This window comes from Protopterus annectens, chromosome 11.part0, assembly GCF_019279795.1.
Source record: "Protopterus annectens isolate FY-2018-M chromosome 11.part0, PAN1.0, whole genome shotgun sequence".
Taxonomy (NCBI): domain Eukaryota; kingdom Metazoa; phylum Chordata; order Ceratodontiformes; family Protopteridae; genus Protopterus; species Protopterus annectens.
In genome coordinates, this window is record NC_056745.1 from 1,372,081,704 (window position 1) to 1,372,099,434 (window position 17,731).

The window sequence follows — 17,731 nt, forward strand, 5'->3', positions numbered from 1 at the left end:
TGGGATGATTATGATGTCATTTGCTGTGTTTCTAGTTTTGTAATAGGGTTCTTATTTGACAGGTTTCTAGGAGAACGGACTTTACTAATAAACATGTGAAGTTATACATGTATATATTTATATAACATTTGATATAAAATTCTTGAGTATTTTGGATAAGGTAGGATTCTTAAACTGTATTTTTTAATTTATGTGTGGTAAATTAGATGCAATACAACAGAAAACACTGGTCCGTCACTTTAATTTTTTTTAGAGGGAAAGTAACAGGAAGTGATGTAAAAATTCTGCTTTAATGAATTACTTTGAATTTTGAATAAATACTGTAAAAGTATTAGAAGTGTGTTATTCTGAAGAAGTCTTACATTAAGAAAGCACTTGATGACAGTAGTAAAATTTTCGTTTACTTTTTCTGCTGAGTGTTCTGTGACACCATTGCGTACCACAGCAGAGGCATTTCTTTGTCGTTACTAGTTTGTGTATCTGCTTTGCCAACTTTCTTTGGTTATCTAGGTCTAAAGCATTTGTACACAGCTCCTGAATGGGAGGAGAAAATAGAAAAATAAGGCCTAGAGTTAGATATATCTAGTTGATCCACCAAAGAAATTCCTTCCTTAGGCAAGGCAAGAGAGGAACTCGAAGTCCACAGTATGACAGTGTTGAAGCCAAACTGTCTTCAGATACCACACAACTTCCTCGTTTTGAAGTCTGGCAAAGGGAAACATAGCGATAATGGATAGTATGAACCCCAGGGCTCAAGACCTCTCTTCTTGATGTCTCTTGCAGAGGAAGAATGCACTGAAAGAAAGTTGTCAAAGAGAGTACCTTGGGAGGAAGCAATTAAAGCGGTCATGGTAAGGGTTTGAATTCTGTAACCCATGAAAACCTGATCATGAAAAGGCATCAGAATGGACTTGTTTAAAGTGAAGCCCATATTGTGAAGGAGGAGCACTGTGAACTGCGGGTCCTGCAGGAGAGCCTGCTGAAAAGCAGCTTGAATGAGGAGGTCATCCAGATAAGGAAAAATATGAATGCCATGAGGTCAGCAACAGGGTAGGACAGGAACTAGACATTTAGCAAGTATCCTTGGGACTGCAGAAAGGCAAAATGGCAAAGCAGAGGAAGTACAGTTGTCTGCCGTGGAAGCCTGATGTCAGCCAGTATACCAAAGCCTACTGTTGCGAAATGGTGAAGTAATACTGCAACAGTGAATGGAAGGACATCTAATAATGGGAGAAAGATACAGAGAACCATAAAAAACTTAATGAAGACAGAATGAACAGTAATATGGAGATGACCATACTTCAAGTCTACAGAAACCAGAGGCTTGAAGCAAAAGCATTGGAAATACAGTCTGAACAGTTAACATCTTGAATGACAGAACTTTCAGAAAAGTGTTCAGAAAGGGAAGATTTAAGATAGGTCTTCAAGAACCATCCTTCCTGAGAACTAGAAACATCCTTGAATAGAAACCAGTGTTCTACTGGCAAGGTGGAACTGGCTGAATAGCGAGTGGCCTGGGTCAGAAAACCATGAATCAGTGGAGGAAAATGAAGAAACTGTCAAGGAGGAGGAGGAGGAATATCTGAAAAGGGAGAAAAGGGACTTCCACACCATTTTGTAACCCTTCAAATTATAGACAGAGCTCACTTGTCTGTAATTCTCTGTCAAATGGGAAAGGATTAAGACAACCTTTGAGAAAGAGGAACCTGGCCAAGATGAACAGGAAGGTAGTCACATGGAAACAGGTTTGTCAGGAAATTAAGACTTTTGCCCACTGGAGTTGTCGCTTGTTTTCTTAGGAAACATTCTTTTAGAGGACCGTTTAACTCCTTAAGGGATGCCTTTCGTGTTTATAAACAAAAGGGCCTGCCTTAGAGGAACAGGAAAAAGGAATATTTGCTTGAGATCTCTCATAACCTTGCCCTTATCCTGTAACACTTTAAACAGGTCTGCAACCGCAGAACCAAAGAAATTTTGAGTATTCAGAGGTGACTTTAACAATTTAGCCTTGACATCCTTCTGGAAGGAACTGAAGCCGAAGCCAGGAATACCGTTAAATGACTGACCTTGAAGCAGCTGCCCTAGAAGAAGCATCAGCTGCACCACAGCTACACTTATTGGAATTTCTAGCTACCTGGAAGGTAGACCGATGTAAAGAAGGAGCTAAAATGTTGTCACAGTCAGGCATATTAGCTAAAGACCTCCCTCAGTTTGGAAAGAATAGAAAGCACATACCTGGTCATATATGTTTGACGGGGATGGCTCTGAATGTCAAAGAAGCAGAGGTATATACCTTCTTTCCATGGCAATCCGTGGTTCTGCTATCTTTATCAGTTAGGAAGACCTTAGGTGAAACAAGCTTAGTGTTTTTTTTACAGCTGAGAGAGAAAGGACACAGGGATTCTTATAAAGCAACTTTTGAGCCTCAGGGACTTTATAAAAAAATGTAGGTTGTTTTAGAAGCAAGAGGGTGAGACTCAGGGGCTTGAGAAGCAGATCTAAAAGTGTTTACCATGGCTTCAAGAAAAGAACACACTGCAGTTGGTCTAGGAGAATACATCTGAAGAAGATCAGAATATCTCTTCTGCACCTCAGACACCTGAGAGCTTTCCCCTTCTAGAATGCTGCATCATTTTAAGGATATTATGCCAAAAGGAAAAGTTCCTCCACTGGGGAATCAGGGAAAGACTCCTCTTCATTTGTACACACCGCAAGAGGTGAATGACTTTGGGAAGAATAAGCTAAACATTCTTCCCCAGAATCTAAATCTTCTTCATTAAAAGTCGTCTCCCTAGATTTCTTTCATAAGGAGTGGAAGAAGGAAGACCAACAGGAGAAAAAATGGACAATCCCTGAGGAGGCTTCAAAGCCATCAGGGTTTTAAAAAGGCAATGGGTAAAGTCTTGACATTCTTTCTGGGGGGGGGGGGGGGGCATAGCAATAAGAACAACATGCCCAGTTTTCCACTTTTTTTACAGGGACGTCTGTCCTAACAAACTACTACACTGACATACCTCTTTTAAAAGGGATGGGACTTCTTTCAGGACAAGAGTCTCTGTAATCCTTCCAGCAGAGGTTTCCCCTTCCTGTCCGACAGATGTTGACTCAACACCAGCAGATGTGCAAACAGCCTGCCCCATACCAGCCTCCAATGGGGACATGATAGAGAAGTTGGATGTAGGAACAGGACAGACAGCAGTCTCCTCATTAGACACAATGGAAATGTCCAGCAGAGGCTGGACAGCATGTTTCCCATTTCAGTTTCTTTGATGACTTCTTCAAAGAACGCTGGACATCCAAGCAGGAAGATTCTGAAGTCATGGTACCTTGAGCAAGAAGCTTAAGGTGCTGCTTTTTGGGATACAGGCAGAGAGAAGAAAGACGATTGTGCAGGGTCTTGAGAATGAAGACCTGGCAAACAGAACACTGTTTGTATTCTGCACCTAAACAAAAAAGGTACTTACTGCATCTGTCCTTATGGTGAATCTGCTTCCCACAATCACATTTCCCCTTTCTAGATTATATGTAACTGCATTAAACTGAGATAAAAAATAAAAGGAAGGGTCCTCAATGGGGTACTAATCTACCCAAGTCTTATTTGTCTGTACCTTGGCATACAACCTACAGACCAAAAACAAAATGCTGAGTTTGGACTGATGGCAAAGTCGTCCTGAGGGTTTTGTGCTCTTACGTACCTTATGCTTCACATGTAGGATCTACCTCTGATGTATGGAGTATGGAAGGGCTCAGGCTTTGGTATGCTGGCTGCATGTATGACAAACCTTGGCAGAATATCCCTACAGGAAGGAATACTGCATCAGTGATTAAAAAAGTGTAGCATTGTGTCCTTTGGAAAACGTGCACCTACACTGCACCTAGCTGGAGGGGCCTCAGAGATTTCTCACTAAAAAAATACAGGAACTCCAAACCATGACCTACTTGGACAGGCTGAAAGCCCTGTCAGTTTACTCTGCATCTAATAGGTTGCTAAGAGATTACTTGTGCTTGGCCTATAGGGCACTCTCCAACCCTGCCCTAATGGAAATGCTGCACATCTGCAAGTCAAATGGCACAAGAGCCACTTGCTCTAGGGATCTCATCCTAGCTTGTGACATTAACAGAATATGCTGGAGAGATGCAAGTCTTCCAGAGACTACCGCTTCTCTCGAAGAGACTTCCTATTCATGTAAACCAGAGCTCCTCACTGACCCTATTCAAACATAACCTAGATAATTGGAAGGGAGGCCACACATTCATCCCTAGGGTGGCCACATCCCTCATGGACAGGGGTAGCCAGTATTGATCACAGACCCACTCTGCTCATAAATTTGTTCTGTGAACTACCCAAAAAGAACAAATGGGGATACTTGGGATTAACATTGCTAGGCTTGTAAAGGCTCTAGGGCCACTAGCCTAGTAACCTCCTATGAACCTATAAACATAAAATATCTACCTTCTAGCAGACCTCCCCTAGTTAAGGCAGAATCATCAAAACATACAAATACTGATAATGACTTATGCGAGGTGTGGAATGCAATTCTTAAAATAAACACTTTTTCAAAGATTATCACAGTTATACTGGAGGATTTTCCCACAACAAAGATATGTACATAGAAATTATTTGAAAACTTGCAAGGATGCAATATTACCCAGTTATACTGCAGAGTGGTTGCTGAAACAGGTCCAGAAAAACCTGTTATTGTGCACTGTACTAGATGCATGATTCATAACATTTTCAGTAAATTATATACAAATTTCTAATTATATACAAGTCCCATTTTGCAATACCCATCGCTTTACAAAAGCATTTGGCACCCTGGGATGAATACTATTTGGCAATCCCTCGCTGTCTTTATGTGACTGCAAAGCTAATTGCTTTGTATCAGATTAATTGTTTAACAGTTTATAAGCTGTCATTAAACAATTATAACTGCATCTGGTTAACAGATAGCTTCTAAACTACCAGTCTTGTTTTTTATGGCAGTTAAAAACACACTGACAAACAGTTTCTTAAACTATCACAATTAAAATCACTTGATGATGACTTGTAAGCTGTCAATTTTTTTTTAAATGTTTGTTTAGTACCCTCTAATGCACCAACAGCATGTGTCCTAGTTGTCTCACCCTCGTAATGTCACCACCACCACCTATACATCTTAGTGAACTACGAAATAATGCCATGTTAACCTACTACTTAATAAACAAATTCATTAAGGTTGATAAATTAAGAATCAATGACAACTGTTACATTAAAATGTATAAGGTTTAGTGCAAGTCTGCAGAATTCAGTTAACTTTTGTACCGCAGTAAAAGCTTTAAAGGATACTGAGTGATAACATTCATTATGAGGTGCGACCACATGATAGGAAGTGTACCTAACACTGGGATTTCAAATGGATCTGCAAGGGAAAAAGAAAATACAAAGCAAACAAATTGTGTACACATGAATATTGCAATATTGTATTCAAATCACAGCTTTAAAACAGTTTCATCTGTACAACATATATAAAGTATTAACTAAGAGGTTTTGTTACACAAACAATATAAAAAAAGAAGTTATGTACTCACCATAACGTTTCATCTGAGTAGTTATACTTCATTTTTTTGCAACCTGTGGGTATACAGATCCGTATAGGATCCGAGCCGGCAACTTTCATCCCAGGTAAAATCCATTCTTAAAGACTCCACTAGGAAACTTTATTGCAGTAAATGGAAGCGTTTTTCCATTTGGGCCTCACAGAGAAAAATAGATCCTTTTACAGCCCCTGTTCCATTCCTGTCTGGTGTCTTTCAGCAAGGAGCTAATTCCTCCACAGTGAAAGTACAATTGGCAGCTATTTCCAGGTTTCACGTTGGTGAAGACAACATGGCCTTAGCCTCCTCTAGACTGTGTAAGGCTTTTCTTAAAGGTACTTTTCTGTTACGGCCCCCTGTCAAGGATTCTGTTCCTCCTTGGTACCTTACTTTTGTTTTACAGGCATTGGTGGCCCCTCCTTTCGAACCTGCAGCTTCTGTGGACTTAAAATTTTTGTCCTGGAAGACAGCTTTCTTAGTCGCCATCACAACGGCTAGGAGAGTTTCTGAGCTTCAAGCTCTGTCTGCCGTGCCTCCGTATTTGGTCTACCATAAGGATAGGGTCTCCCTCCGTACTAACCCTTCCTTCTTACCTAAAGTGGCATCTGAAGCAAACATAAACCAGTCCATTAATCTGCCCGTTTTCTTTCCCAACTTCCAAAATAAAGGTGAATACAAACTCCATTTGTTAGATGTTCATAGACAACTTAGTTTTTATCTTCATAGAACGAAGTCTTTCCGCAAGACTGACCAATTGTTTGTTTCCTGTTCCAAAGCATTTATGGGAAAAGCTATTTCTAAAGTTTCTTTAGCCAGATGGATCACACTTTGCATTTCACATGCCTACAAAGCAAAAGGTTTATCTCCTCCTGGTATAGTTAAGGCTCACTCTCCCACGTCCATGGCGACTTCTGCTGCTTTCTGGTCCAGGGTACCTTTAGATGATATTTGTGCAGCAGTGACATGGGCCAATTCACATACCTTCATTTCCCATTACAAATTGGATCTGATTTCGATGGGTAGAGCATCCTTTGGCTCTGCAGTGCTCAGGAATATCCTTTCATAAGGGCCTCCCAGGATCGGAGTAGCTGGGGACTCTGTCCCACAGGTTGCAGATAAAATGAAGTTAACTACTTCAGATAAAGAAGCTATGTACTCACCATAACATTCCATCTGAGTAGTTATACTCCATTTTTCTGCAACATTCCCTCCCTCTGTCCCTCGGACCTTTATCCTGTTTTCAGGTTTGGTTTATCGGGTTGAGTTGCATATATGTACGGATCCGTATACCCACAGGTTGCAGACAAAATGAAATTAACTACTTCAGATCTAGCATTTCTAGTATGGAAACCTTAAAACAAGCATCTATAGTATCATAAAGGCACAATCAAATAACGAAAATAGATATTCTACTATGAAATATGTTGCTTCATCTTATAAACATGGCTCTTTTATATCACTTTACGTGTTGCTCCCCCCTAAATATATTATCAAACACAACTGGGGCATGCAACTTGCATAAGACACCATTGTACGTTTTTTATTTATTTTAAAAATTGCAACCATACATAGTACATAGTGGCATAAAAACTGTCTTGCTGTCCTCACACTTGTCAGGTATGGAATTAAGCAGTCCACTGAACTGCTAACTGTAGCGGCCACTGGTCTGGCTGTCAGACTCTGAAATGATATCAGATATACATAATTAAATCTGTATGCAATAAATGTGGATGTCCTTCTAATGATAGGGATATATTTTGTGGACCAAAGACCATTTTAAGAAAGGATTCCTAATCAAAGCACTACACTTGCTTACACAGGCTCATCAATTAAATGCATGTAACATTATTCTGCAATCTATAATTAGCCACTATTATGTACTGGTCATGTAAAAGGTTAACTAGTTATCTAAACAGTTTCAGCAAAAGTATGGGGATAATGACAGAATATGCAACATTAATGGTCTACTTTCTCAGTCATTCATTTGATGTCATAAAAATGACACAGTATGTGCAGATGAAGACAAGGAGGACCATACCTGTGAGAGAAAGCGAGAGATGCATTAAGAAGGGGGAGGAAGGACTGTGCAACACTATTCCAATAGGACCACATAAGAAAGAGCATTATCAATGTGCAGAAGCATACTAAAGCTCACAATTGCACCCTGAGATACGAGCACACACTCTAAGAGAACCATGGCTTTCAAGGGTTACGCCTGTTCATATCTTATTCACAGGATAAGCCTAAATAGACACAACAGATATGCATCGACCATATCGGGCTATTATTAACGGTGTGAAGTAGACAACATAGTAGCAAAATGACTGTAAAAAATATAATTTTCAACTATGAAAAAGATAATGCTTTCTTTTTTTGGCCCTGGATCCCATTTGACAACTGAGCTTCTCCCACCTAGTTGTAATAATCCATTTACTCCCCCAGGGCAAGGAGACCTTCTGGTCACTGATTCCTCAAGACGAAATGGCTGAGCTCACCAGTCATGTGCCATTATTACTGCAGGTTTTTACTTTAAGCCTTATGTTGCCAGTAAATGCCTAAGGGTAAGCATGCAGTGTGCTCCTATGAAGGGTGTCGCTTGTTTCTGTGAGCGATGTAAACCTCAAAGGCTCTGCCATACCTTCTAATGAGTGTCTGAATGTTTGGCAGTCTCCACCAGGGGAGTTTAATTAGGTTGTGGAATTCAGGCATAGACGCACAATCCTTTCCCTTGTGAGAGGTGAGCAGGCATTACACTATCATTTCCCTCTCTCCCCTTACCAGCTCTTTCAGTGACCAGATCATTAACTGAACATTGGTTGTCTGTAACACAATCAGAGCTTTACCCCCTACACCATAAAGTTGGTTACAAATAAAGCTTTCTTGCTATAAAACATATACAGGTACCTTTTCCATCCACATTTGTGCCAGCTTTGAGCATCAAGCCTTGAGCACAATTTATTCATTCCTTGAAAGAAGAAATTATTTAAAAAAAAAGAAATTCATTCTTAGGGTTCAGGCACCTAGGCAGTGAGACATTTCCCTGTGGTACATTTGACTGAGGACACATGGCTGAAGTGATATTCAGAGAAATATGGCTGTTTGCAAATTTCCTGCGGGCAAACAGAAACACAAACTGCCATGCCTGCAACTTTAATAACCAAATGCATGGGGGCAGAATAAGTAATGAGTGTTTTGCTCAGTGTACAGAACATACTTATGTAACTAGAACATGCAGAAGTGTGCTACAGCATGGAGAAAATCCTGCAGGGTACTGTAGTCACATTTATGCTCCAGTATGCTTTTTAGGTAATGTTCCCTAGACTGAAGGGGGTGGTGGTCCACACACACCAATTATAAAGGCACTGCTCATTGTACACTGCATTTTTACTGTCACTGACATGCCCTCTGGCCAGCCTGCTGCTGATGCCTGCCATATTGCCTACTGTCTCATGTTCCCTTGGGGACCAGGGACATTGTTTTGCCCCTGTGCATTTGGTTATTGAAGTTGTGGGCATGGCAACACATTCTTCTCTTTGCCCACAGGGAATTTGCAAACCGCCATATTTATTCGCTACCGAATGTCACTTCAGCCATGTGTCCCCAGTCAAATGTGCCACAGGATGATATTTATGATATTTACTCAAGCCAGCCTTTCACTGTAACATATTTTAGTAACTTCTGATGTGTACTGATACTGACATAGAAATTAAGTGCTTTTATATTTTTCTTTGATGGTTGGTAATTATGGCATAACCTAAATAATTAGCAGTTCAAGTTCCTCTGGTAAATGCACTCTACTCAACACATTTGCTATGTGCAATTCCATGCCCTAGTCTATATGCTCCTTTCACATCATACTTTTGGAGATTAGGTAACGTTCCCTGTACTCTCAGACTTGTCTTGTACAAACATTTTTGAAATAAATGTTGCCAAGTTTTTGGTCTATTTCTACCCCAAATTCTTTGCTACAGATATAGTCACAACATTTCTCACAGCAATAAAACTGATTCAAACTCCCTTTCTATTTCAGTATCTCTCTTTCGCTTTTTTTTTTTTAATCAAGAAACATCTTTATTGAATCAACATGTATGACATAGGCCATGTTACATTTATATAAATGAAATAAACCATAGCGACACAGTCTCAGTTGCCAACATTATACATTCCAAACCGTACAACACAACCGTAGCTGCAAACATTATACATCACTTTTAACATATCCAGTCATTGTTAGTCAACAATTACACAGCTCATTAAAATCCTGCCTTCTTTTAAAACTCATTCCACCCCTGCAGGTATTGATCCCACAAGTTCCCATTTTTTTTCCTTGTAATTTGCTCCTACACTTTTCTATAGATTCCAGTTACAGTTGTTTTAACTCTGTTACTATCTTCACCACTTCTAGTAAAGGTGGTTTAGACTCCGATTTCCATTTTCTAGTAATTGCTTTTTTGGCAGCCATCATAATTAGACTCAGCAAGGCCTTACTATGTCTAGGAAATTCAGGGTTTGTATCATAGCTCAAAAAATAATTTCCCTAGTCACTGCAACTTGCTCACCCAGCATCTCCGACAGAGCAGTCTGCAGGGAATCAAAGTCTACCATCTCATTACACTTCCAGAAAATATGTTCCCAGCTACCTCTTTCTGCCCCATTACACCTCCAATATTTGCCGTCTACCTGAGGAAAAAGTCTTTGAAGTCTGCTTCGGGTATAAAAATACCTGCGTAAACACTTCCAGGCAAAGATACAAAATATTCTAGATTTTGTTGCAGGGTGACACACACACATCCCCACATTGTTTCTTTGCAAATTGCTTCTCTCTCTTCCCAGTCCTTCCTAACCTCCTTTGATTGATTCTTATAGTTACCATGCAATATTTTATATGCTCTACTAATTATTCCTTTCTTAATGGTAACTTCTGTTCTATATTCTATTAAAAACTCTACTAGTGCTGGTCTTTCATTTAGAACCCCCTACTTCTTTCCCTTTGCCTATACTCTAATATCAACCCTTGATATGGAAGGCAATCTTTAAGCCTGCAGTCCTTCTTGGTATCTTCCCATTCTATTATCTTTCCCTCTCTAGTTATTTTCTCCCAGTACCTTGGTTCCTTTGCCAGTTTTCTCCAATACTTTCCTGCCCCCTCTTGCCTACTGTCTGTATCCTAATTGCATTCTTCCCTATTGGCAGAATCTCCTTTGTCCAGTCTTGTTTTGGCTTAGTTCTCAAAAGACCATCTGTTACTTTATGAATATAACATTCTGTATGATTACCGTTGTTCTCCTTAAAGGTCTCCATGCAAAACCCCAGTCCATCCATGTTACTTGAGCTTCCCCCCATTTCATCACCTCTTTTCACTTTGAATTATAGTTTTCTGTCTGTGCTATGTATAGGAACATTAACTGTGTTGCTCTGAAACACCCCTTCATCTCGGGTAATCCCAATCTGCCCTGATCTATTGGAAGAATAAGCTTATCCCATTTGACTCTTGCCATCTTCCCCTCCCAAATAAATTCCTTCAGCTCTTTAATTATCCACAACTTCTCTTCTGGTTGATAAAATATGCCTGACCAGTGTACAAGACTACAGGGACTAAACATTTTAACTGCTTGCATCTTACTACCAATATCCACACAACAGAGCTTCCATTTTCTCAGTTTTTGAATTATCTTTTGTTTACTCTCTTCTCACACATCCTTAGCTGCCACACCAGTATAATCTTTTAATCCAGACACAAATGCTTCATTTTATCATGTCCTCATAAACATGGATATTGCTGAACCAGTTCATGTGTGGGTAGATAATTTACCACTATTGCTTTTGTTTTTTGCTTCATTAATTTTGTATCCCGAAAAGGTTTGAAACTGTCTCAACATGTTCCAACACTGTAATGTCCCTTTCTGGTTTTATCAGGTATAAAATAATGTCATCTGCAAATAGAGCCGCTTTTCTTGACTACCATACCAATTATAACCTTGAATTTCCAAGTCCCTTATTTTCTTTGATAATGGTTCTAAATGTAATGCAAATAAAGGAAAGATAGGACACCCCTGGCTGGTTCCTCTGCTCAAGCAGAAATTATCAGTGAGGACCCCACCTAATTTAATTTTTGCCTCCAATCCTTTATTTTGTTTACTTCCTAGCCATATCTCCCTTTCTTTTACTTGTACCCTATTTTTAAATACCATTTTAATCTTATCCCACTCCCCAGCTATATTTTCAGAAGTTTCTATCTTCTGTAATAGCTCCTGAATAATTTCCACTACTCATTCCTTAAATTCCTCTCTCTTCAACAGATAGGTGGGAAAGTGCCAGTGTCTCACTTTTATTTCATTAGCCTGTGTTTTTATTTTAGTTATTACTGGTGCATGATCTGAAATAATTATTGGGTATGTATCAAGACCTTCAATTAAATACACATGTTCTTGTGAAATGTAAATTCTATCTACCATAGCCCAGTTTTTGTACCTTGGGGAATACTATGTAAATTAACTACAAATTCCTAATACTGAATTCACATCTTCCATGCCAAATATTTTCATAAATGTCTTTAAAAATCTACCCTCCTTTGTTATACTTCCCTTTCTGGCCCCCAGACACATCATCACTGTTGCAAATCAAATTCCAGTCCCCACCTATAAGTTATATTTCTTGCTTAAGGCTGATTATTTCTCCCATAGCTTTCTTTAGCTCTATTATAGCAATTTTCAGTGGAATATAAATACATGCCACTGTAATTCTCCCCCCTTGCCAGTAGCCCCTTACCACTACAAATCTACAATTACTGCCTATTTTCCCTCTTCTATTACTACTAGATCTCCTCTTGCAAATATAAGTACTCCTGTCTTCCTTTGTCCCAGGTATTCTGCTGAATAACCACCCCAAAAACCTTTCTTTATCAAATTCACAGGTTTAGTTCTTTCCAAGTGCGTCTCCGGTAGCACAGCTATTTGCGCTCTACATTTTTAATATAGTTCACTACTTTCTTTTTTGGATTTATCTGAGACCATTAACGTTTAAAGACATTATACAAAGAATCATATTCTTGATGTATTATTATTCCACCTTTTATGTATAACAGCTTTTTTTTTTGTTAAGTGTCTAGCTCCAGCTTTTGTGCTACATGCATGTACTGTTTGGCAGGTTAATCTTTTATACAACTGTTTCTTGTCATCTCCATTTGAGCTTATGTCACAGCTTGCAGAACTTTTTGTTTTATTGAAAACCCTCAAATAAAAATACACACACACATGCAAAACACCCCTAAAACCTACTAACTTAACAGACAAATCTATGTACATCTTCAAATATTGAACTTTTACCCCTTTAACAGGAACATAAGTTCCAAACTGACAGACACACACACACAGACTCCAGCGAAACAGAAAGAAAGCGAATCTATGCTTAGACGCATGGACAGCTTGTGATTCTATTAAGTGCTGCCTATTTTTGCCTTATATTTATAGCTCTCCCAGCTGAGAAACACTTGAATGCTTTCAGAAAACATTTTCTTCAAGCCATTTCTCTTTATCAGATTGTCTGCTAGTGACATGAAAAACCAGACACATGGCTGTTTAAAAAAGACCTTATCAACATTCGATCTTCTTTATCATTTACTTGCTTTCTGTCAAAATGTGTTATTATATAAAGCTAACATAGTAATATTCCTATGCAAGAATGAGAAAAAGCACATTAATGTTTCTTTCATCATGCTCTTTTAACCAGGCATCCCCCCCTTTTTTTTTACACTGCAATGCCTACATTTCGTAAAACTAAACAAGGAGAAAGAGACGTGTGAAAGAAACAATACAACAAAGAAGAACCCAGTTACATTAGTATCACCATTACACTTAAAAATAACTGAAAAAAACTTTACTTTATAAAACGCAAAGAAAATTATGCACCACTTAATACTGTTAAGAAAAAAAATTGTTTTACTTACAGTTAACTCTGTCTCTCCTCCTCCCCCCATCCTGAGTATTTTTCCACACATTAATTACATGAAGTACGGAATATGCTTTAGGGTCTCCTACAAGTTTAAAAAAGTCCAAACAAGTCCAATATTTCCAGATTTTCTTGGTCTGTCCTGTTTCACATATATAATTATTGCTTTGTAATCCAACATTTGTCATTTTCCAGGTTACTGATTTTAGTCTCCAAACATTAATGATATGAGGTAGGGCATGTGCTTTAGAGTCCCCTACAAGTTTAACAAAGTCCAAGAAACTCCATTTTTCTAGATTCTTTTGTTCTATTCCTGTTCATCTCCATCTCCCAAACCCAGTCTCTGCTTCACCTCCAGTGCACTCTCTTCTTCTAGTCAACTTCCGTGCTTTTTTCTCTCTCTCAATCATTTTCCATTTAAACACTGGGAAAGGTTTCACAGGCAAAGTCTCCCTGTGGTCTTTATTACCATAAGAACAAGAAACATAATCTTCTTCTGATTCACAGCTCACTTTTTTGTTGGACAAACTTGTATTACTTCCTTAGCATGCACTTCATCAAAAAATGTTTTTTTTACTCCAGGGAAAAATATTTTGAGGATAGCCAAGTACAGTAGTTTGAATCTCATGTCTGCTTCTCAGCATGCCCTATATAATCGAATAAATGTATTCCTCTTCTGCCTGGTGTGCAATGCGTAGTTACTCTCCACAACACTTGTTGTCTCCCACTTTTACTACTTTGCCCTTCTGCCACAGTTTTGTCAGAATCAACTCCTTCTGCTGGTAAGACTGTATTTTTACTATTAAAGGTCTAGTTTCTTTTCTCATACCAGGTCTGGAGGATACACACAATGTCCCCTTTCAATTATGATTTTTTTGTTGTGGAATACCAGTCCAGTTGCTTATTTGTACTTTCACAAAATTAATACAGTCTGCTCCTTCCAGTATATCTGGTATAGCAGAAAATCTAAGGTTTTTCCTATGTGCTCTGTCCTCTAATTCTATTATTTTTTGAAACATTTCTTCTTGTGCAGTCTCATGTTCAGCCATCCTTTTCTTCACTTCAACCTCTGAGTTTTGTAGTTTTGTCACCTTAACTGAATATCTGTTCAAAGCTTCTTCTACTTTTTTCCATATTTTTATTGTGTTGATATACTTCATCAGTGTTTCATGTAATTTAACTAGGTCTGTGTGCAGCTGCTTTATACTTTCCTCTAGGTTACTGGAAGTCATGTATGGAACTTCACCGCTTCTTTCTGAACAACTGCAGTACTTTTCCCAGGCTGTTTTTTTTCCTCAACTTTTATAGGGGATTTTCCTTCAGGTGCTTCATATTTCTTTTTTCCTGGCATTTAGGCAGTGCACGTTCTACTCAGTTACTGAAACTTACCCAGAAATCTAGGTCCACTGGCTTTCTCTGCTAACTTTGTTTTGAGACTGGGACAGACAGAATTAGACTGTTATTCGATGTGCAGCCATCCTCAGCATATCTCTTTTGGTTATTTGTAGAAGCTCTTGACCCCCAGGTAGCTTATACATTCTATTGTATAGGTACTATTCTGACTGGCATACAGTTATAAACACAAATGGTTTACAAACAACATAACATTTTAATGTTTTAATTATTTATTTCAAAACACTGTCCTGCTCAAAAATCCATCCCCAAGCCACAACTCACCTAAAACAGTTATCCCAAGCATAATAGGTACACACCTTGCAAGATACTGCATCTTTCCCAGAACATTTGTAAACTATGCTTGTTTTCTGGTCTTGGCATTTTTACAACTGGCTTGCATCTAGTACTCGAAAAAGCACAACATTCTTGATGCCACTTCTGCAGCTCTACATAATTGACAATTTTTTCTTCTAATCATCCTATCAAGGTCTTACAGATCTTACAAATGCACATTTTTCTTTATTTACAGCAATGGCGATAACATTTACTGATTCTATTAAACTCTTTTTGCTTCTTGATGACACTTTTTACATTTTCTTCAGTTTCTGCTGCCCTTTACATCAGGCTGCTATGGCTATGTTTCCAGAAGTATGCGTCAATAGCACAGTATAACTTTTTATTTCTATGTGATGGGACATTTTCATCTGGTAAACTTCTTAAGTTTGTGAATAAATCAGAAAAGGCATACAAGGAAATCAATGCTGTGACTTTATAGTTACATAAAACACTAGCTGACAGTCTGACTGATTCACTAAACATGCGGTCTTTGATTTTACATTTAAACTTACCATTTCTAGTTTCTCTCAATCTGCGTGATTGATACTTCAAATGTGCAGTCATTAATTTTATATATGAATTTTTTTTTTCTACCATTTATACATGCTCAGTGGTGGAATTCCTGATGCAGATTAGGCACTGTAGGTGCAAGGCCTTTACTTACATCACAAGGAGGTGTGAATGTTTATGATGGCCCAATGCATGCCAACCGCTTAGACATTTAGAAATGTAAAGAGGGAGTAGGGGGTTATACACAAATCCCAGAATCCAACTTCTCTTGGTTTGCCCAGCTGTCACCCCAGAGAATGAATGTGCCTTAGTCTAACTAGTCTAATATGCAAAGTCATGGAACAAATTATCATAGAAATGCTCAATAAAGACATGGCAAACTTCAAACACTGGACCCAATCCAGTATAGCTTTGTTAAGAGAAGATCATGCCTACTAAACCTTGTAGACTTCTTTCAGAAGGTCACCAAGGCAATGGATGATGGGAAAAGATGGATATCACCTACGTGAACCTGGCTAAGGCACTCAAAATATCCCACTCAGATACAGTTGACAAGCCCACCAAACTGGGCATAAACTCCTACATAACTTGCTGGATTACCAGCTGGCTCACAGAGAAGACCCAGGAAGTCAGAACTGGTGAGGCCACCTCTCCTAAGAGATAGATCACCAGTGGGATAACCTCGGGGATCTGTGCTGGCACTGATCCTATTTGGCATCTACTTCTCGGAAGTAAAGGTTAATGCCAAGGACCTTTGGTTGACCAAGTTCATGGATGACTGCAAATTGGGAACAGTCATGGATTCCCTCATGACACAGACAACTTACAAGAGAGTCTAACACAGACAAATAACTGGTGCCAAAGTCACAGGTTAAAACACAACGCCAAGAAATTAATTATACTGCCTTTTGAAAAAACTGCCACTCTGGCTAATTACTCCATCGATACAACACCCCTATGATTTGACCCAGTAGTCAGGGATCTTGAGAACATATCTAGTCAGTAATCTGGCCTTTGACAAACACTTGGCCAAGTCAGTAATAAAATTATTGTATGTCACCCAACTTAAAGGTATAGCATCCAGATCCAATGAAGTCATAGTGCCGCTTTATTCAGCCTTCATCAGACCCATCATTGACTATAATATCCCTTCTGCATGTACCTGACCAGACAACAGCTGGAATGCCCACAAAGGTTCCTTACCAGAAGAATCTATGGCATAAATATATTCTTCTACATAAATAGCCTTGTCAACAAATGTAATAAATAAAAATAAATAAATATTTCTATACTCTGTCTCCTACAGGTTACTGAGGGGCAATCTATGCCTGGTAGATAAGGCATCCTCAGATCCAACTCTGATGGATCTTTTGCACAATTGTAAAATGAACAGCATCAGAACCACTACATCCAAGGATTTAAATTTTGCTAGTGACATAAATAAGACAGGTTGACTAGATGAAGGACTAGGCCAAAATAACGCATCTTTTGACACTACATTACACTTTTTTTTTTAAACAAGAAAACTTTATTGAATTATCACTTATGAGACAGGCAATCATACATTTATATAAATGAAAACAAACCATCATGACATATTTTCAGTAGCAAACATTAGACATCACGTATAATCTTCTATACAGTCAGTCAGACATTACATAGCTCATTCATTTCCTGCCTTCTCTTAAACCTCACTCCTCCTCCAAAAACATTTTCTGCATGTATTATTCTCACAATTCCTGTTTTTTTTGTGTATGTAATTTGCTCCATCCTTTTCTAAACATCCTACTTCTAATTCTTTTATATTTGTTACTAGAGTCATTATTTCTAGTATGGTTGGTTGAGACTTGGATTTCCATTTTCTAGTAATTGCTTTTTTAGCAGCCATTTATTTATTTACATTTGTTGACCAGGAGTGTCCGACTGGATGTAGGTCCATTTTCAGCGGAGGCCCGGGGAGAAAATCTCC

The 17,731-nt window shown here is 38.7% G+C and overlaps 1 protein-coding gene across 1 annotated transcript in view; it reads right to left on the reverse strand.

Moving 5' to 3' along the window:
* SLC35B4 (solute carrier family 35 member B4) overlaps nt 1–17,731 on the reverse strand; it is a 534,725-nt gene that overhangs the window by 85,699 nt on the left and 431,295 nt on the right. The window contains exon 9 of the mRNA XM_044088668.1: nt 5,327–5,399. Within this exon, the coding sequence (XP_043944603.1) occupies nt 5,327–5,399 (73 nt within the window). The remainder of the gene's footprint in view (nt 1–5,326; nt 5,400–17,731) is intronic.